Source organism: Gobio gobio (genome assembly GCF_949357685.1).
Source record: "Gobio gobio genome assembly, chromosome: 2".
In the NCBI taxonomy this organism is placed as follows: Eukaryota; Metazoa; Chordata; class Actinopteri; order Cypriniformes; family Gobionidae; genus Gobio; species Gobio gobio.
The window spans coordinates 66821150-66845450 of NC_137098.1; the positions used below are offsets into that span (position 1 = coordinate 66821150).

At 38.9% G+C, this 24301-nt stretch overlaps 1 protein-coding gene across 1 annotated transcript; it reads left to right on the forward strand.

Moving 5' to 3' along the window:
• Nucleotides 1–610: 610 nt before the first annotated feature.
• Nucleotides 611–11059, forward strand: LOC307120486 (histone H2B-like; the record flags this gene model as incomplete). The annotated part of the gene is made up of 2 exons (XM_079807530.1): nucleotides 611–981; nucleotides 8133–11059. The coding sequence occupies 2 exons, from the start codon at nucleotides 611–613 to the stop codon at nucleotides 8134–8136; spliced, it is 375 nt and encodes a 124-aa protein (XP_079663656.1). The 3' UTR covers nucleotides 8137–11059.
• Between the last annotated feature and the right edge of the window lie 13242 nt (nucleotides 11060–24301).

The window sequence follows — 24301 nt, forward strand, 5'->3', positions numbered from 1 at the left end:
CTTTACCCCAAAAACTCTAAAGTAGTGTTGATCTTAAGTGTTCAGTGATTTATTTTGTATTACACAATGTTTATCAATTCACACGTAAAATTAGCTGGTTTACAAAATGAACAAAAAAGTTACATCAGATGGTACCAAAGTTAGCTGAAGTGAAAATGCCGAAAAATAACTCAAATGGGTTGTTTTTACTCTTCTTGCAGTTTAATCAGTTTCATGAATCAATGAAGTTCCGAGTAAAAATGGTCTGACCGTATGGTCTCTTTCCTCCAAAACTCAATGGGTCGATTAGGGGTTTTAAAACTGTCCAGAACTGCGTATTTTCTCAAAATATTACAATATACAAATAAACGAGCGGGAAATGAAACAAAGGAAAAAGCCAGTGTCGTTCAAACACGAGGCGGTGGGCGGGGCCATCATTCATCCGCTTGTGATTGGCTCTTGAGCCGCTCGTATTGCTTTGAGTTGTCCAATCAAATACCAGTTTGTGGGTTTGGCATGTTCAACGAGCCAATGAGAAGGTTCAAGTAAATTAGCATAGGGTAGTGAATAAAACCCTCTGTGTCGCTCATGAGTTCACATTGGTTTGTCATCTTTGCGACTCTCCAGCATCATGCCTGAACCAGCGAAGTCCGCCCCCAAGAAGGGCTCGAAGAAGGCCGTCACTAAAACCGCCGGCAAGGGCGGAAAGAAGCGCAAGAGGTCCAGGAAGGAGAGCTACGCGATCTACGTGTACAAAGTCCTGAAGCAGGTTCATCCCGACACCGGCATCTCCTCCAAGGCGATGGGAATCATGAACTCTTTCGTCAACGACATCTTCGAGCGCATCGCCGGTGAAGCGTCTCGTCTCGCTCACTACAACAAGCGCTCCACCATCACATCGAGAGAGATCCAGACCGCCGTGCGTCTGCTGCTGCCCGGGGAGCTGGCCAAACACGCCGTGTCTGAGGGCACAAAAGCGGTCACCAAATACACCAGCTCAAAGTAAAGCCGCTCATCTCATCACACACAAAGGCTCTTTTAAGAGCCACACATATTGTCTATCAAAAGAGCTTATCTGCTCACAAAACTTGCGTTTCGTGGCGTCAAAATAAAACGTGTTTTGCTTAAGCTATAAATAAAATAAAGATTTTAAAATAAATTTTAATCTATTGGATGTATCACGTAAAATCAATATATCTGGTGACCCAAGTGAAATTTTACTTTATTAATCACATATTTGTGTATAAAACAAATTATTTACAATCTGGACGCAGATGAAGTGATCTGTTGGAAGTATTCAAATGCTCACTCCTAAAAACTGATTTCTGGATTAATCTAAAGCCCACCTTTTCATAAGCTTCATTATTTAGCAGCCAGAATACAGTGAAACACATTTTTACAATTTGTATCAAAGTGCATGTGCCATGTTTATGTTTTTTAGACTCGTAAATATTCCGATGTTGGCTAGTTTCTCTTGATCTGAAGAATTTACAACTAAGTGTGGGATATAATCTCTATGGTGGAAATGATTCCTTTGACTATTTTATATTATTATTAGCTACCTTTGTTGCTGTTGGAGGTCTGTTTAACTGAAAATTAAGTTAAAAATAATAATGTTTGGGAGTAGAAACATCTCTTTGCTGAAATCTCACCAGTCTGTTTAAAGAACACGTTTCATTAGGCCTGGTATAAAATTGCTGTCAAATGTGTTCAGTTTTAAGTTTTGTGGACCTGAGAATATAAAGGACGACTTTGTGTCTTACAATGAAATGCCATGAAAATAAGACATTGTATTAGGCTTAGATGATGGGTTACAAATGTGAGACATATATTTTTATTACACACTTTCTGGCATATACATTAATTTCAACTGTTATTTATTTATACAGAACATGTGATACAGGATATCTGTATGTTTACAAATTAAACAAACAAAACCAACAGCACTGAATAACAGAATATGTTCACAAAGATATGATAAATTAATTTTCTTATGACAGTTATGACAAATCTAAATAACAACACTAATATGGATAATATAAAAGCAGAACAACACTAAAATATTTATAATGTTTAATGACAGATGATATAAGGCAAATCAAATTAATATTCTGAATCTTTTTAAACATGTTAATATCAGATTTCTTCCTCTGTTACGGCGTACTGACTTTGGTCTTCAGCCGACGGAACTGAAATATACATAAAACATTTATTTCCAACTCAGAGAGAGAGAGAGTGGAGATCAGACAGAAGTTTTACCTCTCGCTCTGTAACATTTGTAAAGCAGCACGACTGTCGCAAGCAGATACAGACAAGCTGCCATAAGAAAACTGAGGATTTTGAGGCCAGAAATCTGAGCTGAACGTGACACTGAAAAACACAAACACAAGCACATTATTCAGAAACTTTGTTCTGTATTAAAGGCCCAGTAGAGATTGTTTTCACTGTTGTCAGGGGAAAAAAAGCCAGTGATCGCGCCGGCGCCTTCATGTCATGTACGCGCGCTATACAGCTTCCACACTCCACACAAACACTTGGATTTTATTAATATTAGCACTAATATTAGCACATATTTATCTAGGTTAATGTTCGAGTGAGCGGCCAAGCCAGACGGATAAGTTCTCTTCATCAAATCATGCATTTTCTACCATTTTAACATAAAAATATGGACGTAGTGTCCTTGATGTCACCCATAGGATTCTGAAGAGCAGTTTTGAAGCATAGAGTAGGGACGAGCTGGCTGTTGCCATCTTGGCAGCGCGTCATCGCACGTCACTCCCGGATAACAGAAAATGGGCAAAGATGCGAGTCGTGGGTGGAGCTGAAGTGACGTGTGACTAACAGACAGCAGACAAGCGGCAATCCACCTGTCACTCACAGTGGCCACACCCTTAATTATGCAGAACTTTAAGGCTTTATATAATGTAAAAGAATGAGTTATAAAAAAATTGACCCCCCTCACAGTTGAGGGGAAAAATTAGCCGTTTAGACCAAAACCACAATTTGTGCCAGACTGTACATGTTTTTTTCTGCTGTAAAGTTGGCCATTTTAACATGGGGCTCAATGAGATTCTGCTCCCTTCTGGAGTCTGTCTCTAGCGGCCAGTCGATGAATTGCAGTTTAAGTCACTTCCGTATTGGCTTCAAGAGAAACTGCGGGAGGTTGCCGCTTGAGTTTGAAGAAGGCGGCTGAGGCGAGGTGGCGCAAGCATTACCAACGTTGCGAGATAGTGGGGCCACTAAGGGGGATGCAGAGGTGTATGTTAGGCATGTTTGTATTAACATTTCTGATTGTTTAAATGATCAGTCCTCGGAATTGTAAGATATAAACTTGGATTTGCAAGAAAAAAAGTAATCGCTGTTTGCAAACACAATATACTGTGTTATACTGTGTCTATATACTTGGAGAAGGTCGATTAGGTGATTATAGATCTCTGGCCACTGGATGGCCATTTCGGAGCACATTTAGGCCATGCCCACACCGGGGAGAAAACAATCCAACCCTCTCCTTTGACTTTGTATTGCGTGAAGCGGCCTCCTTATCATTTCTGATTTGTAACAAAAAACAAAACAATGTCTAAAAGCTGATATGTGACAGGGTGTACAGCAAACAAGCTAAACAAACCCCCAGAATTAAGTTTTATAAGCTGTCGACCCAAAAAAACGAGCATTTAAGGAGACAAAAGTGGATACATTTCATCCTGATGGTATCCTTTAACTTTGCATCCTTAAATGTAGGGATCTACGAAAGAGAGCTACTTTATTTAAGAACTTGCACCTTAAAAGGGCAGATGCAAGCTTGTTACAAGAGACACATTCTGATGCCTGTAATCAAGTGGAGTGGAACAATGAATGGTCGGGCAACATTAGCCTTAGTCATGGTATAAATCTGAGTGCTGGTGTTGCGTTTCTAACTTTTTGAAGAATTACTGAAATGTTCTCAAGATAAGATTGTTTTAATAGGCGGTGATTTGAATTGTACTGTAGATCATAAATTGGATAAGAACCATCATGTAACCTCATCCTGGCTCAGCAGATATTTTTAAATCTTGATTAATTAATAGACATAATATAGTAGATTTGTGGAGGGAGGCTTATATTCATATTAAATAGTTTACTTGGTCAAAAATGTATTCAAATGTATGTCTTTGCTGCGAGACTGGACTGTCTTTATGTTGAGGAGTCTAACAAAGGAAGATTTTTGGGTAGTTGTATCTCACCAACATCTATGTCAGATCGTCATTATATTTATATGTCTATGTCTGTCCTGTCACCTAAACCCTATCAGTGACACTGGCACTTTAATAGATTACTTCAAGATCATGTCTTTTTGCACTCTTTTGACCTGTTTTGGAAATCTTGGAGGGAAGAAAGATTTAGTTATACATCTCTAAGTCATTGGTGGAATTTGGGGAAAGTGCAAATTAAGAACTTTTGCCAACAATACACTGCATATAATACTGAAAACTTGAAAATGAAGATGTTGGAACAATAAATTCTTCAGCAAAGCTACAATAATGAAGGAGGCAGCTTATCAACTGATACCATTAAAGCAAATAAAGGCCTTTCGAAGGATTTGTTGGAAGAACAGGAGAAGGAAACTCTTGTGAGAACAAGATATTTAAAGAACAACAAGATGGATGCTCTAACTGCCTTCTTTTTTGGACTAGAGAAAAAGCCAAAAGAGCATACATTTTTTCATAAACTGAAACTACTCAATAGCATTGAAATACTGATCATCAAGAAATTATAGTTTCTGCAATTTCTTTTTATGAGAAAGTCGGAAGTCAGAAAATTGTGACGAAGCAGCAGTTGAAAAACTTAATCTAGATCTTCCACAGTGAAGGAGAAGATGGAGCTTGAGGGATTTCTGACTTTTTCTGAGTGCTGTGCAGGGGCTGAACAGTGGAGAAATCCCCTAGATTGGACGGTATTTATGCTGAGTTCTACAAAAGCTTTTGGAATGCGTGTAACGCAGCTGATGTGGAAGCAGAGGAAGACAAAACAAAAGGCATGAAAATATAAACGTCGAACAAAACCCAAAACCAATTGTGACAATGTGCTTGGACAAGATTTGTATAATGTTTTTCTGCAGTCCTTTAACCAAGGTGTCTTACCCTTGATTTGCCGAAAGCGGTACCGACATTAGTACCAAAAAAGGCGATCTTGGAAACCTAAAGAACTGCCGTCCTGTGTCATTATTGTGTAATGACTTTAAAATACTGTCAAAAGCTATAACCAATAGGTTGAATAAATGTATGGCAACTATAATTCATGAGGATGAGTCATAGTGTATCCCTGAAAGAATCATTTTCGACAACCTAATTTTGCCTATTTTTAGTTACATTGCTGCAGTTGCCAAAAACATCAAATTGATATTAGACTCTTATCTCTTGATCAAGAAAAAGCTTTTGACATTTATACTTACTAAAGACCTTGAAGGTTTTTGGCTTTGGTCCACAATTAGTCTCTTGTATTAAACTGTTATATAGTGGACATCTAGTATGCTTAGAATCAATGGTTGCCTGATTAGGCCTTTTGCAGTAAAGAGAGGCATAAGGCAAGGATGTCCCCTTTCAGGATTTTTATATTCTATATCTATTTAACCTTTTTTGTAATCTTTAATGAAACGATTGCATGGACTTGAGGTTCATAGTTTTCCAGAAATTCCACCTGTGAAACTCACAGCATACGCAGATGATATAACTGTATGTATTAGAAATAGTGATGATATGGCTGCTTTGACTTTTTTTTGGTAATCTTTCAAAAAGCAACATCTGCTAAATGAATTGGGATAAGTGTACATCCCTGTTGCTAGGTAGGGATGAAACGATTACCGGTTTCACGATAAACCACGATCAAATTTAGTGACGGTTAGTAATATCGTATAAAATTGTATTATCATTAAAACCGCGTGTGATTATCACGGTTGTGAAAACTCGCGGTAAATCCTGTGTAGTCAGCGTCAGTCTGACGCAACGCACCGCTGTTTTTTGAATGAGAATTCATGGCAGAAGGCAGTGACAGCACTCGGGGGATTGTTCAGATTTCTAAAAGGACCAAATCTGAGGTGTAGTCATATTTTGGCTTTTACAAAAGTCCTGAGGGAAACTTAATCTAAGATGGTCACCTTGTCTGCAGAACATGCCAGAAGAAAGTCAAACTACGAACCCAAGGCAAGTGGACTTTGACCTCAATACCAAAACTACGTCTGGCAAATTATAACGTGAAGCGAACGAACAAATTCAGACAAGACTAGGGTGACATTTAAGGGATAATCAGGGCTTGACATTAACAACCGCCATTTGCGGGTGTAACTTAACGTTATTTCGGCTGCACACTAGTCACTCTGACTGTTGAACTTATTATAGTCTTCTCAAAAGCCACCTGTTATAATCGCGTTGCGCATTATAACCACTCACACGTGTTTCTATTGAGTTTATGAATGCAATGTCTCATAATCAGGCGTTCAGATTAGCGGAGTTTAGTTCAGAGCGTGCGCCGCTTTCACTCGCTGAAATCTACACACAAAGCAGAGATAATCGTGCGATTTACGCAAGAGATTCACTCATCATACAGTGGTTGACTGTTTTTGTTCTATTTCAGCAGCGAAAATGGTTTTAAAAAACACAGCAGCACCACAGCGCATCTGATATGACTGGCATAACGCTGGCGAATTTAGGGACCGTCTCTAAAGTTACATACAACATTGGTAACGTTATACACGTTTCAAACTTCAATACCATTTGAAGAGAATGACAGTCATAAAACTGACTGTAAAGTGATCATTTAGTGTCAGGTATGATGCACACGTTTTGATATTTAATCAAATAAACTGTCAAATCATATGGAAATATGGATATGCATTATTTCACTAGGATACTGTTTGGGCTCTAACACAAAATATGCTAGATTTAAATGCATCATTGCTGAACACTGATGAGAATATTGTTTGAGAATATATTTACAGAGATAATATTAGAGATTATATTTACGACAAATTATTATTATTTATGCGTTATGTGTTGCTTTCTTGACCTATGTAAACAATTTTATTGATAAATGTGAAAGTACTGTTTTTTTTTTGTTTTTTTTTAATCATTTGAGGAAGATCCTTTCAATCAGTGGTGATCACTCACCCGACACATTCACAGCCACTTCATCACTCCAGTAAGAGCAGCCTGATCTTCTGCAGCCTTTACACCTGCACATCTGTGTGTGATCTACAGTGATCTTGATCTCTTTCTCATTAGATTCGTGCTGTCTACCATCACACAGCCATTTGTATGTCCATCCTTCCCCCTGTACATCACATGTGAGAGTGACATTCCCTCCTCTGAATATCTGTGATGGGTCAGGCTTTATAGTCAGAACAGCTTTAGGTCTCTCTGTAACTGAAGAAACAGAGGTTATGATATTTCATCCAAAGAAGTCAAAATAAGTGAATTGTTACTTGGCACAAATGAAGATAAGGCAATGGCCACTTTTTGGGCTGAAATACCAGTTGATCAGATCCTGATGTCAGTGATGATCACTCACCCGACACATTCAGAGTCACTTCATCACTCCAGTGAGAACAGCCTGATCCTCTACAGCTCATACACTTGCACGTCTTTGTGTGATCTGCAGTGATCTTGAACTCTTTCTCATTAGATTTATGCGGTGCACCATCACACTGCAAAATGTATGTCCATCCTTCCCCCTGTACGTCACATGTGAGAGGGACAGTGTCTCCTCTGAATATCTGTGATGGTTCAGGCTTTACAGTCAGAACAGCTTTAGGTGCCTCGAGAACTGCACAAACAGAAGTTATGATACATCATCCAAAGAAACCAAGATAAGTGTATAAGACTAAGTGAAAATGGCAGTGTGTGTATTTCTTGTCTATGTCCAATAATGTGCAATACAATTAAAACACCAATAAATCAATAACCGCTCTGGAAACTTAATACAAGATGAGAACAGTAAACTCACTTTATTTACAACTTTCACCTTTTCTTCTGTGCAAGCAAAAACATTTCTTACCATGTCATAATACTTCTCAGTATAAGTTATTTATGCAGTGAAGAGGATCGGACTCACATGATGCAGGCAGTGTAACAGCATCACTGATCTCTGACAGCTGTCCATCACTTCTTCTCTCTCCTCTACAGGTGATGTTACTGCTACTGTCAAGTTCATCAGTTTTAATGCTGAATTCTCTGTCAGATCTGAAGGGCTGAGATGATCCGTCTCTAAACCAGCTGTATGTCCATTCGTCTTTATTTCCTGGTATTTCACATCTGATAATGGTAGTTTCATATGAGTCTGCCTCTATAATCACTACAGCCTTTGGTCTCTCTATAACATCACATAAAACATCCAGATATAGTTTAAACATTAATCATACGAGGCATTAGTTTCATACACAGATCAACTGTATCAATAAGGACCCAATAAATGACATGAAAACTCTTGACACGCTGCTATAAATGCTTTCTGTTCAGGTGTTATATGTGTGAAGATCTGAAGAAAATATAAATATATAAATCACCTTGAGCATGTCCAGGGGAGATGATTGAAATCAGCACTAAAAAGCAAAAAGAGACACATCTAAATAAGGCAGTGAATAATAACTGGATATATTGATGGAAAGAGGAAGTGTGAAGAAAACATCTTCAAGAATATCTGGTGATGCTGTCATGATAACTGAACTGTAAAGTCACCACATCACAATTGACCTATCAGTAAGCCCCGCCCCCCTTAGTTACTGTTGCTAACTCGGACAAACAAACGGAGTTGCTATATCTTACAATGACAGCTGTCAGTGTGAAAACCTTATCCCAAGATGTTTTTGGACACAAAATGTAACGTATACCCCGTCCGAATTATGGCCAAACTTTACTGATGGTTTATTAAGTTTATTATGTTCTTTTTCACTCCGAAAAATCATCGTAAGAGCTGAACAAAGCATAATTGCGCATTAACGTCTCATTCACAAACTCTCTCTCTCTAGCTCTCCCTCCGTGGCATTTACATTAACATACACAGCAAATTACACAAAAACACTCACAGTAAACAAACATATACACAGACCTTATGCCTTTTCGAGGGTGCAGTGCAGTTAATAACTGGTGAACTTTGTATCTGCAAAACAACTCCGATAAACTGCGTGCAAGCTCTCCCTTTCATTACACATAGACTATAACACCGGTCAAAATAATGTTTCTGACCTACACCGTTGCATGAGAACAGTTAGTTATAGTTAGTCGGTTTGTACGTTAGCAGGGAATTACTAACTTTAATATTAACTTAATGAGAGAATGACAACCAGAAAATCCTCTCAGGATCCCTGGAATCAGTGTTGCAGTAGCCTACCTCAGGCACGACGTTTAGCATTTTTGTAGCATAAACACCATCAAATCGATGAGAGCTTCGGATTTTCCAATGTTTCTCTATGGCACTGAAACCTAAAGATGTCCGAGTTCCGGTCCCAGCGCAACTGATACTCAACTGCCATTGGCTCATCGGCATTCGATGGGAGGGGCTTACCGACAGGTCAATTGGCTAGTATGTGTGATTCAACCACTACAAACCATATATTTATCCATATATTTATGATCAATATCTTTTATGGTGTAAATAGGCTGACAAATATATGAAATAATATATTGCATGAATGTATTGTGGCATAAATTACAATATATTGAATAATACATAAGGAATTTCCGCTTTTCATATATTGAAAATTATATTTACATTGTAAAATGCCATTAGTTGAGCGTACTTAGAAAACATTAGGAAAACGATCGCCTTACATTTCTCAAGGATGTTTCACTCAAAGTCTAAGTTTCTAATAAAACAAACAAAAAAGTGTTGGGACAATGATTGACGGTGTGCATTAATTTTTATTTATTAAATTTATACTTAACTGAATAATAATAATAATTAAAACATCAATATAAAGAATGACTCCAAATCAGCTGTTACAAAATATTGTTCACAAAAGAAAATACTGGCTCAGACTACTTTGTTAATATAGATATTAACAAATTAAGAGTTTTCATGTGTGGATGGACTAAGAATAAGGAATACTTCACTCAAAATGCATAATTATGTAGTTCCTATAGTCTGTGACTGTGGGCCAGTATTGATTGTGAAGGGTCAAGGGTCAAGCAAAACATCACTTGTCTCTTCATCAGACACATATCCTTCAAGAATGATTTTATGTTCAATATTAAAATAAGAATTAATGATAATCAAGTTATAACCATTTCCTACATTTGATAAATCAGTTCTCTATATTCAAGAAGTGATTTTGGATATTGTAGTGTTTTAGTTGCTGTGTGCTTTTGAATCCACATTATTTAGGTGCTGCTCTGAGTCTGTGTCAAGACGTGCTGACAGGCGAATGTCCTGGGTGTTTGTACTAACACTCCAGGGAGTAAAGAGTGCTCAGCATGTGTTAACTGTATGTCTTACTAAAGTGACCCCTGGGGTCATCTATGTCACAGCTATGGGACTCTTTGGGGACTCAGAGAAATGTACCTCTTTGATATACTTTTCTTTCTTACTAAATAGAATAAACTCACTTCTGTACTCAATGTAGTATCAGCATGTTTTGGAGAAGTGCTTCGTTGATAGTTAGTTAAGATGGTACCAACCTTGATGGAAACTGCTATTCTGTGGAGCATTGTGTGTGCGTTTCATGATTCTGTGCAGATCCAGTATTGGAGATGGTCCTTTCGGCAGACGATTCTAGACTTGGAGGTGTCTTTTCTATGACCTCCGAGGTCACTAGGGACTAATCTGGGCCTGGGCAACATCAAGTCTACGCATTTTTAGTGATATATGCTCCTATCTGTCTACGTGTGGAAAGTTGCTTACGTTGCATGTTGTTAGAACCAATCAGAATCATTCCACATGGCAGTAATGACGTGTCTAGACCTTGAAAACAGTATAACTGTTCAGAAAATTGTATGTACGTTAGACGGAGGCGGGGAGACTGTTAGAGGAAGTGCGGCCTACGAACTCCTCATGAGCTGGCTTCTGCTGATGAAACTGCAAACTATTCTTCAGTAAAATTTTCTTTAAATAATCTGACTCCTGACTCCTGGTCTTCATTTTTTCACTACTGGTCCTGGGTCCTAAGCTGTTACCCCAACAATTGCATCTGAACCTCTTATGTGGCTAATATTAATTCCTACTCCATGAAGTCAAGCAGCAAAAGTTAAGTGACAGTGTGCAAATACTCCTGGCCCATTTTGGGGTGAACTAAATATGCAAGACTCCTACATATAACTGTTTATAACACAGAACATTCATCCTTTGCTGGGCCGCTTAAAAAAAGAGTAAATTAAGAGTATACCCACTTCTCCAGGCACCACTATGGGAACAATGGATGAGTTTATACTATGGTAGCTCCCAGCAAGCATTGCATGAAACATGTCACCATTGTTGAGATTGATACGCTGATTCTTGATGTCTGTGTGTGACTAAATATAGCCGTAGTTAAAAATTTTTTGTGCACAATGTGTTTAAAAAAATATCTGATTACCACTACAACGTTTGGTCAGTTATTTTAATACATGACATCACTAATTAATACCCAACAGATCATCCATAGAACTAATCATCCATACTAATGCTATTTCTTGCATTCTGACTTATTTACACTGTTAAAGAGTCTAATGCTAAACATGGACAACTTTTTTTTTAAAAAATGAGTTGGACGTATGACAGAGGATTTCTGTGGCAAATACACGCCTTCAGGATTCGAACAAGTTTTGGAAAGTGTTTTGGTTTTTTTTGACTATGGCCCTGTATTATATCATAAAGGGCGGAATTCCTTTTATGTGCACTTCTCCCGGATGAGCATGTGCGCACATTAAAGAGGTCATGAACTGGCTTTTAAAAAATTTTTATACTGTTGTCTGAGGTCAACTTATGACGTTCACGTGGTTTTTACATTCAAAAACATCATAATTAATAATTAATAGGCTACTTTCTGCCTTGGTTTTGAGGCTCTCTGAAGAAACGCTCGGTTTTGATGGGCGTGCTGCATCGAAGACTTGGAAGTAAATGCCCACAGCTAGGATTGGATAAGATTTGCATATTTAATGAGCTTCAGCTCCTCTCAGTACATGTGGCCATTGTTTTGAAAGCGTCCGGGGAAACGCTTACAGGACTCGCAAAATGTCTTTATCAAACAAACATAAAGATTCATCTCTCATCCAACCGCGATTAATTGGAATGTTATTTCTGTATTACTTGACCGGCCCGATCAGTGATTATAACCGCGAACCATACACACACACACTTGTGCGCAAGAAATGAATGTTATTTCACTATTTAAGATACGTCAAGGCCGGTGATACGTTTTGGTAGCCCGTCTGAAAAACACATAGCGCCGGGACGTTGGGCTTTGCGAGCCCTGGCGCATAACGTTACATGTCCGAGACTGATCACGAATGAACTAATAACACCTTCTCCAGCCTGTGACAGCGTGCAATAGATATCAAACGATCTGTAACAATGCAATACTATCACATATAAAAAACATGTTTTACTCACATAAGTGTGTTGCACCGTTCCTGTCGGATGCAATTTAGAAGGCACAGCATTGTGTTTTAATCTCAATATGTCTGCAAATCCAGTCTCGACCTGTATCTTGTTTACAAACGATTCCGCAGTGAAATGAAGCGAACGAACCAACATGTTTATTGCTCGGTAGCGCAACCTGTTTAGCTCCACGAGTCGGTGTTTGGTCGACATATTCTGCGTTTGGTCGACATATTCTGCATTTTCTGGGCCTGGTGTCAATAAAAGCTTTTCTTTGACTAACAAGGAAGTTTTCAGCTCTGCAACGTACAGGATGTTCTTATATCATGAAGAACTTTTATATACTCAAAGGCTCAAAGGAAAGTTTATTTCTCAATTAATCACCTCTTTAAAAAGAGCGAGAGCAAGAGCGCGTCCATCAACGAGCTTCATTCGGGTTATGGGAGCCGTCGGCGGCGCTGGTGTTGTGTTTTTAGACCACAAAATCCACAATGTCACTAAAGAAGTGTGTTTCTGGTTGTGAGGGAAAGATCACCTTGTTCAGTTTCCCAAAGAACCCAGCATTAAGGGAACAGTGGATGCAGTTTGTGTTTCCAGAGCAGCAACAGAGTTCTGCAAGTGTGTTTGTTTGATCCCGGTCATGAGTGGAAACTGCAGGCGGTGAGTGAAACTGCATTAAATGTTTGTGTTTTGTTGGCAATCGACGTGTAAGTGCATATAATGTCAACAACAGAACTGTATAGTGAATCGAAAGTAAGGTTCCAGTTCGACTGTTTTCGGAAAGACTCGGTACTGGCTTTTATAAATATGAAAAACTAAATAAAGACTCTTATGAATGATGTAATACTACTTTATAGGTGAGATTAACATGCAATTGGCAGAATGTGTTACCCTTTTATGTTCTGTTGGGATTTAAATATATTTTTGTATTAGAAACATATGACTTAAAGTAAAATATGCTTGAGAAATTTAAGGCAATTGTTTTCCACATGTTGTCAGGGTTCTCCTCTGACAGCTCTGTATGTTTTGTCTTTGTTTAATGTGTCTTTGTTTGTGTTGTGCATGAACACATGGCTTTGTCTTGGTTTGTGTTTGCCATGTGCTCCCTGTGTCCTGCCTCCTTGTTTCCTGTTACCACGCCCCCTTGTTTAGTCCTTGTCTAGTCCTCATTGATTAACTGATTGTGTGCTCACCTGTTCCTTGTCTGAGTGTGCTCACCCTTTCCTCATGTTTTCTGCTCCTTGTTTGTCTAAGTGTGTTCACCTGTTCCTCATGTTCTCTGCTCCCTTTATAAGGTGTGTTCTTTCCCTCATGTGGTTGCTGGTTCGTTATACGTTATACCTACGTGTGTTATACTAGTAGTGCTAAGTGTTTGTGCTGCCTTTTGGTCTTGTCGCCTCTTGTTTTCTGTCTCTAGTTCCTGTCCTGCAAGTAGAGCTTCCCTGGCAGCTTGCTCTCCTTGCCTTAGCTGAAAGCTTGGTGAGTTTCCTGATATGACCTGACTGCATTACCTAGGAATCCTGCCTGGCCATCGCTGGTATCCTCTGGTCTCATGCTGCACTGTCAGAACTGCTCTCCTGTCTACCACCTTCTGGAGCTAGTTATTGTGGCTGCTCTTCCTGCCTGTGATTGTGCTCCTAACCCGCCTACTGTTTGGACTGTTCACCTCCTCACCATTTCTTGTCATTTCTGCTGTTTGTCAATAAACCCCTGATCACTCATTCCTGCATTTGAGTCCTCTCTTGTAGAATCGTGACACATGTTTTCTAAGAACACTCATCTAATTACATTTTAGTGTAAATACATTGTAAATATATTTTCCAATATATGAAATGTATATTATTCAAAATATTGTAGTTTATGACACTATATTAATGCAATATATTATTCCATATATTTTTCAGTATATTTACACCAGATTATATATGGATCATAAATATGGAAATATATTTTCAATCCATTAGGGAACGACTGAAGAATCACAGTAATGATCAATACACTGATCTAATTCAGCACATCAAGTGTTTTTCACTTTCTCACACACAGATATCATGAGCTACAGATGGATTTAACACTCTGCCACAGATTATTAGCAGCTTGAATAAGAAAAAAAAGACAAAAGTAGACAAGATTAAATACAACACAGATAAATGTTGATTCTCTATTATACAAAATGCGCAACTGATGCATAAATTATAACATATACTCACAGAGCATTAGAGGAAGTGAACTGAGCTCCATACTGATGTATTGACACGCTGTCAAACACACAGTCTGACTTATAGACTCAACACTTCCTGTACAAACACAGAGAGAAGAGCCTTGAATACATTTTAAGAAAAGTCTTATTAGGCACGTTAATATACATTATACTAATTGTTTGTTAGGAGTGCCCCCGTGTCAACAGGCTTGGCTCCGCTCTCTGGCCCCCCTAAATTTGGTATTGTATTGCACCAAACAATTTTCTGAAACTGGTTGCAATGTGCAGTTTTTGCTTTGGCGGTATGTGATGAAAAGAGTAATTTATTGTGTCATAACCAAAAACCAATTCAGAGAAGCAAAACCACATGAGGAGGCTGGGCACTGTGGCACGCAAGTGATGTCCGCGTATGAATGATTCCTCACTCTGACCGCATTCGCTCAAATAGTTGTGAAACACATGCTATAATGGTTGCTACACACTTGATTATAGATAAAATAAGCTCTCTTTATACACGTTGTGTTTAACTTCACCCATACGCAGCAGTGATACTGTAGATTCATTTTACTGACTTGACAACTTTGAATTCGGCATCTGCCCTCTTCAGGGAACACAGGAACGCGCAGTGATCTCAGATAACTTAATCCAGTTATTTTTATACAATCCGCAAATTCTTTTGAAGAACCAAATTAGGCAGAGATCACGAAGATCTCTCAAATCATCTCAGATATATTAAGCGGGGTATGAAGAACAGACCCCAGATGTAATCTACAAAATAACATGTAAAATAAATGTTAATAAAATGTTTTGCTTTTATAAATTGAGCATGCATGATCATATTACAGTTACATTAATTTTCCTAAATTGATTTGTGTTAGGCCCATCTGTAAGATTATGCAGAACATTTTTATTTTATTTTTATATTTTTGTTATACATTTTTTTCCTGTATTATAGTGTCAAGTTTACCAATGTAGAAAAGTGCCTGGATATTAAAAGTGATGTATGTCATCGCTGCTCATTATCACAATACAAGATTACCAGAGATGTATAGTAACGAAGTAGAACTACTTCACTACTGTACTTAAGTACTAAAAGGCAGTATCTGTACTTTACTAGAGTATTATTTTTTTCTCCTACTTCCACTTTTACTTCAGTACATATTTTCGATGAGTTTAATACTTTTACTCCGATATTTTTTTTATGTGCTGCATCGTTACTCGTTACAATTAAAAAAAATGTTACGAATCATTCCATTCCAAACCCACATTACCGCGCATGAGAGAGAGAGAGCGCGCGCGAGAGTGCGAGAGAGAGAGCGCGCGAGAGAGAGAGAGAGAGAGAGAGAGCGCGCGAGAGAGAGAGAGAGAGAGAGAGAGAGAGAGAGAGAGAGCGCGCGAGAGAGAGAGAGCGCGCGCGAGAGAGAGAGAGAGAGCCCCGCGAGCACGCATTCACTGTCTCAAGCGTCTTGCGCTCAAATTGCTCTCTATTTGTTTACATAGTTAATGTGCACTGTGAAGTAACATATACAAACAATGAACAGCTGTATTTTTATTAACTAAGATTAACAAAGATTAATAAATACAGTAACAAATGTATTGATCATGGTTAGTTCATGTTAGTTATTAGTCTAATACATTAACTAATGTAATGTTAACAAATCAAACCATATTGTAAAGTGTTACAAACAAATCATTTACTCAGAACATCTCTTGAAATGAGAATATAAGTGTGCTTACCCCATTTTTTTTTTAGTAAGAGTGGTTATAGTAAGATTTAATCTTAATGAACTACAGTATTTTCAGGTTATTTATATGACAATATGTAGAAAAATGACCTACCAACATTGTGATTGTCCTTTAGCTTAATCATTTGAAATAATAAAAACCTTTGACTACTTTCTTTAATAACTACATAACACAATACTTGTACTTTTACTTTCAGTACTTGAGTAGTACATTTTAAAATAAACTACTTGCAATACTTAAGTACAAAAAATGTTGAATACTTTAGTACTTCTACTTAAGTGTGGTGCTTAAAGAGCACTTCAACTTCTACTCAAGTCACTTTTTGGATAAGGAACTTGTACTTTTACTCAAGTATGTGTCTCTAGTACTTTATACATCTCTGCAGATTACTTGTCAAATAAATAGACAAACTTGAAATAATTTTACTTCACGTGTAGAGATTGCAGAGTGATACAGTAGCCTACATGGCCAAATAAAAATGACTTTCAATAATCCGAAAAATAGGTTAAAGGGTTCACTCAAAAGAAAATAAAAACACCTTAAAATGTAAATCACCGTCATGTACCAAAAACCTGTATTAGTTAGAATGCCGGTAACCAAACCATTTCAGTGCTTTTTCTATTCAGCATAAGAAAGTTACATTTGGAATGACATGGGGGTGAGTAAACGGCGATAGAATTTTCATTTTTAGGTGAATTACCTATTTAATTAATGGTTAAGATAAATGTTAACGTGTGCCCCAAAAGCACAAGTGGCCCCTGCCTGGCCACCCAGTTACCGTGGTCCAGAACTGCCATTTATCATATACCCCACTACACACAGAAACACTAAGGTTTACACGACAACCCATCAAAATAAAAGAACGGTATAACTTGCAGAAATTATAGCAGACATATATTACTATTACACAGTAGAGTATTTCAAATAATAATAATAAGAATAATAATAATAATAATAAATATAGCTGCAAGCAGCAATACCGGGGCCAAGCGCAAAGAAGAAGACAAGACATGCCAAAATGGCTGGCAGTGTCAGATCAACTGGAGCAATGAGCAATTAATCACATTTTAAGATGATTTTAGGCAAAAGGCTGAAAAACGCATTGTAGTCTGAGAGTGTCAGACCAACTGCAACAATTAACAATTATACAGTTTAAGAAGATTAGGCAAAATGGCTGAAATATCATATATTGAGTCACTGATAATGTAAGTTAATGGTTTATCACTTTTGACCAATAGGTGGCACAGATACGAAATTGATGTGGTGTGGTCAGAATAAGGGAACAATGACACATGCAAAGTTTGATGCCAATATGTCAAAGCATTGCAGAGATACAGCCTCAAGAGTAATTTTGGCATAATGGGTCAACTTCGTCGCTGCGGTTTACAAAAACGGTTTCATCTATTGATGCAAAATCCCTAACTTTTTGTTGACATAGTCTGAAGATGATCCGATTCGATTTTGGTGGAAATTGGACAAACGGTCTAGGATGAGTTTGAAAAAGTAGGTTTTGATCAAATAAGAACATTGAGGACAGGATGTTTGACCAAATATGGAAAAATTTGTATCTCTGTTCTCGGCATGAGCCAATGACTGTATTATGACCAGTTTCATTAAACTAGGCTAATTTAATCAAAAGTTATTAGCATGTTTGTAAATTTTGTTATAACCTCTGACCACAAGGTGGCACTGCCCCAAAACGTTTTGAGTACCTTCAAAGCATGGTGCGGAAGACATGATTTTTGGACAAACAGTTCAAAAGTTATAAGCAAAAATAGCCATTTTTTGTATCTCCGGACCAGTAGGTGGCGCTGCGCCGAAACGCTGCATGTTGCTTCAGGTCATGCTTGTGATGACATATACCAAGATTGGTTTGAATACGATAAAGCGTTGTGGAGATATAGGCTTATGAGTGTTTTTGCAACAGCTACGCAAAATTTGTGTGCGCGTTTATCGAAAACGATTTGACAAATCAACTTGATTTGCAAGATTTTTTGTCAGCATGGTCTGAAGATGATCTGGTTCAATTTTCGTGCAAATCGGACAAACCGTCTAGGACGAGTTCGTAAAAGTAGGTTTTTTGGAAAATTAAAAATGGCGGGGAAATTATCATGACCGAAAATGACATCATAGGTTGCAATTGAATCGGCATGAGCCAATGACTCTATTATGACCAGTTTCAATATACTAGGCTAATTTATTCAAAAGTTATTAGCATTTTTGTCAAGTTTGTTATATCTTTTGACCACAAGGTGGCACTGCCCTAAAACTTTTTGAGTACCTTCAGGGCATGGCATGGAAGTCACATACCGAGTTTAGTAACAATACACTAATGCATTTGTAAAATATAGCATTTTTTGACAAAATTCAAAATGGCCGACAAGCAAAATGGCCGATATGGTAAAATTGAATATCAGACGACTCGGCATGCCGTCCTGAATGTAACGAGACCACTTTTATGATTTTTGGACAAACAGTTCAGAAGTTATAAGCAAAAATTGCAATTTTTCGTATCTCCGGACCAGTAGGTGGCGCTGCGCCGAAACGCTGTATGTTGCCTCAAGTCATGCTTGTGATGAGATGTACCAAGTTTGGTTTGAACAAGATAAAGCGTTGTGGAGATATTGCCTTAAGAGTGTTTTTGCAACCGCTACGTAAAATTTGTTTGCGCGTTTATCGCAAATGATTTGACGAATCAACTTGATTTGCAAGATTTTTTGTCAGCATGGTCTGAAGATGATCTGGTTCAATTTTCGTGCAAATCGGATGAACCGTCTAGGACGAGTTCGCAAAAGTAGGTTTTTCGGTTAATTAAAAATGGCGGGAAAATTATCATGGCGCAAAATGACGTCATAGGGTGCAATCGAATTGTCCTGAGCCAAGGAATCAGAGGAAAAAAGAATTTTGTTTCTAGCCCTTATGGTTCAAAAGTTATTAGCATAAACATGAGTCAAATTTTGGACTGATGGTGGCGCTAGAGGGATTGAGTTTGAGACTCCAAATTTGCTACGGTGACATTTCAGACTGTCCTCTATTAGTGTGCCAAATTTCACAACTTTTTACCATACGGTTCTATGGGCTGCCATAGACTTCGTGGCGGAAGAAGAAGAAGAAGAAGAAGAAGATGAATAATAATAATAAGAACGGGAACGGTTTCAATAGGTGCCTTCGCACCTTCGGTGCTTGGCCCCTAATAAGAAGAAGAAGAAGAAGAAGAAGAAGAAAATCTATTTATCTATATTTTTCTAACTATTTTTCAAAAAAAAAAAAAAAAAAAAAAAAAAAAAAAAAAAAATATATATATATATATATATATATATATATATATATGTAATTGTGAATTACTTTTTGTGTCATAATTCAGTTCATAATATTCTGTAATGAATGAGTGTTGGTGATGCACCTATGTGCATTGTCAATACTGTTAAGCCTCAGCTTTCCATTATTGTTTATAATAGTTGCAACTTTCACTCTTAATTTGAAAATTTCCAGCTGCTAAAACCTGTGTCCAGGGACCATATTCATATAACATCTAAGGCTAAATGTAGATCTTATTGAGTTAGATGGTGATTAACACTACACAGTGGATTAACACTACACAGTGGAAAATCAGTCCAGTCTCCCCAGCTGTAAATGTCATTGGCTGCTAAAGTTTTGTGTTACTTGAAATAAATTGACATGTTGATAACACATAAGCAGAATTTCAGAATGCTCTCAATTATTTGAAGATGCATACTGTATAGTGAGTGTGGTTGTGCTTAGGGTGTTGCTCTGGGATGGATGAGAATGAGGCAGACTAGTCAAAAGATGTATTGCCAAATGTTGACAGTCTCAGAGCCAGAGAAAAGGGAAGTATGAAGAAATCAATGTTACAAGACTTTCTGGAAGATTTTGCAACAAAATGTTCAATAGTAATTTACCACTTCCGGTCCACAGACACTTTTATCAGTTTTTCATCAGTGCAGAATGAGAATGTGAGATGCGTGAGGGACTGGAGGTCAGTGTAAATAATTTAAAACCAATCTGCATCATTATCTACAGCTGTCAATCAAACTCCTGCAGCTGCCACCTCATCATAACTGTGTGTGTATGAAGTAGAGGTCTTCACAGGTCCAAAAATTCGTAGAGACCCGTAATGTGCTAAACGGAACCGACTGGACCCGTCTATTATTTAAAAGCTGGAACCGAACCTGGCGCGAAGACACAGACCCGACTGGCCCCGATTGTCACATATTCCACAATGAACTGATATTAATAAGTCAATAAACAAGTTGCGAAAAATATAACTTTTTGTCTTACCTATTGCTGTCGTCTCCCTTCCTTGTAACATTACTTGATTGTGATGCATTAATCCTTGCCAAAAAGTTAAAATCCATGTTATTCCTCTCTTGTTATTCCAAGCATGCTTAATTCACTCATCGTTTCAGCTTTAAAAGTCGACTTTATGTCACAGTGACGGATGTCAAATGCATCTTTAACTTTAACTCGCATAAAAACTTTGACTGTTTGCCTTTTTGAACTATAATTACGATTGCTCGTTCGGTGGCCGCTGATGTCAGCATTATTTATTTGCCATAATCTCAGTGAGCCGGGTCTGTTCACCAAAACTTTAAGATTAAACAAGACGGTTCATTCATATTATTATTAGTCGGCCATAGAAACATGACACGCGCTTGAGACTGCACATGCGCGTTAGCTGGTGCAACCTGAAATATTAGCTTTTTTAGGCAATTTGTGACAGTTCACCTGAGATTTTGTTGCTGATTTGAAATATATTTTTTAAATATAAGTTTAAATCAAACTTCAACAGTGCGTCACACGTAATACTTTTGTCTCATGTTTGTCCACAATATGCATGAAGGATGCCCAGACAGAAGAGGTGCCCGTGGGTTTAACTTCTTTATATTCGTTGTTTTTTTTAGCTTTTTAGGCTATCCATTACTACCGTGCACTTGCAATGGCTGAGAGAGTGAGAGAGAGAGCGCGTGTGCGAGAGAGGGAGAAAGAGAAAGAGAGCGCGCACAAGGCGAGCAAGCGAGAGAGAAAGAACGAGCGAGCGCGAGGCAAGCGAGCAAGAGAGAGAGATCACTCGTGTTTTTTCTTTCTTTCTTTTTTTAAACCTTATTTCCCTGCCCACACTTTTCTTATCCTAATTTTACAAATGGCAAGTTACAAAAAACACACAAGCAGTGCTGACTGACTCTGATCACGGGCAGGTTCTCTGAGTTCGGATCTACTTGGGTATTACATACAAATGTTAAACAGACCCGGGACCCGAAGTAATAGATTGGGACCCGACCTGGACCCGGCTGACCATTTAAAATATATACCCGAACCCGTACGGGTCCCGGGTCGGGTCCCAGGTCCACGGGTCTCGGGGGCTCCGTGAAGACCTCTAGTTTGAAGGCCTTTGTCTACAGAAGTTTTAGGCCTAGTCTACACATACACGGGACTTTTTCCTCCGTTTAAAATAAAATTGTGTCCACATGGAAACGCAAAAATATGCTTTGAAACTCTGAAGCAGTGTTAAAGTTAGTGAGATAATTTAGTAATTAATTGAGTAATGATTGACCATTCATGATGAACACCTGATGTTAACAAGAGACAACAGGATCACTGAAGGAAAGATTATGGTGATCAAATCAAATCAAATCAAATCACTTTATTGTCACACAGCCATGTACACAAGTGCAACAGCAGGTGAAATTCTTGGTGCAGTTCCGAGCAACATAGCAGTCATGACATGTACAACATTTAAAGCAGCATCAGATTACACATCTGATGCGCCCACAATTACTCACAGCACAGTAAACTCTACAATAAACAATAAATAATTTACACAATGTGAGTGTAGTTCTCACAGCTTTAACCAATATACACATACTTACAATATACATATACTTTAAACAATATACACTAAACATACATTAAACAGTATACATTAAGCTATAATAATAATAATATACAATGTACAGTATCCATTATTATTCACAGTAGAGATCCAATGTACAATAGGTGCTATATGATAAATGATAAATAATAAATGATAAATAAATGTGTATATAATGTGTGTGTATCTACAGTGGGTTGTGCTGAGTGATATTCTGTCCAGTGTGTGTTATGATCCCGATGGGTCAAGAGTTAAGGAGTCTGATTGTTTGTGGGAAGAAGCTGTTCTGGAGTCGGCTGGTGCGTGATCTGATGCTACGGTACCGTCTGCCTGATGGCAGCAGTGAGAGCAGCCCATGGTTCGGGTGGCTAGAGTCTCTGATGATCCTCTGAGCTCTCTTCACACATCGCCTGGCGTAAATGTCCTGGAGGGAGGGAAGCTCACCTCCGATGATGCAGCTGGCCGTGCGCACTACCCTTTGCAGGGCTTTGTGGCTGCGGGCGGTACTGTTGCCGTACCAGGTGGTGATGCAGCCAGTCAGCAGGCTCTCTGTAGTGCTGGTGTAGAACCGTGTGAGGATGTGGCGGCTCATTCCAAACCTCCTCAGCCGTCGCAGAAAGAAAAGGCGCTGATGAGCCTTCTTCACAACGGCCTCGGTGTGGAGTCTGTGGACGGACCATGAGAGTTCCTCTGTGATGTGGACACCGAGGAACTTGAAGCTGCTGACTCTCTCCACCGGTGCTCCATCGATGGTGATGGGGCGGTGTTCTCTCTCATTCCTCCTGAAGTCGACCACCAGCTCCTTGGTCTTGCTGACGTTGAGGGAGAGGTTGTGCTCCTGACACCACCGTGTCAGAGTGTGCACCTCCTCTCTGTAGGCCGTTTCATCATTGTCAGTGATGAGACCTACCACTGTCGTATCGTCAGCAAACTTGATGATGGTGTTGGAGCTGTGGGTTGCCACACAGTCATGTGTGTACAAGGAGTACAGGAGTGGGCTGAGAACACAGCCCTGAGGGGCTCCAGTGTTGAGAGTCAGTGGTGAGGAGATGTTACTGCCCATTCTGACCACCTGGCGTCTGTTTGACAGGAAGTCCAGGATCCAGCTGCATAGCAAGCTGTTTAAGCCGAGAGCCCGGAGTTTAATGTCAAGTATGGAGGGCACAATGGTGTTGAATGCTGAGCTGTAGTCTACAAACAGCATTCTCACATATGTGTTCCTCTTTTCCAGGTGGGAGAGAGCAGTGTGAATTGTTGAAGAAATGGCATCATCAGTGGAGCGGTTTGTGCGGTATGCAAACTGCAGTGGGTCCAGTGAGGGGGGGAGAACAGAGCAGATGTGGTTTCTGACTAGTTTCTCAAAGCATTTGCTGATGATGGGGGTCAGAGCAACAGGACGCCAGTCGTTTAAGCAGAGTGTTTTTGACTGCTTAGGTACAGGAACAATGGTGGACGTTTTGAAGCATGTGGGGACCACAGACAGGGAGAGGGACAGGTTAAAAATGTCCGTGAAAACTCCAGCCAGTTGGTGCGCGCACGCTCTGATGACGCGGCCGGGAATGCCGTCTGGACCCGCGGCTTTACGGACGTTCACCCGCCGGAAGGATCGGGTTACATCCGCTTCAGATACGGAGAGTGCACTTACCTCTGTATCTTCAGCCGCGAGCTCAGTGGTTGCTTTAATTGGCTGCGTAATAAAGCATATTTGTTACAGCAAGGAAAGCACAAAGAAAACGTGGTCAGGTGTTGATTATGTTTTGATAGTAACATAATCATCATGTACAGATCTGACGTATTAATATCCTTCTGAGACAAATAACTATTAAATAGCTCATATGTTAATTTGACATTGATTAAATCAGCCTCGTGAGCATGAGATTCTGCACAAAAAAACCCACTTTATTTTTTATAGACACACATCAATAATCAGCATATGAATCGCAACA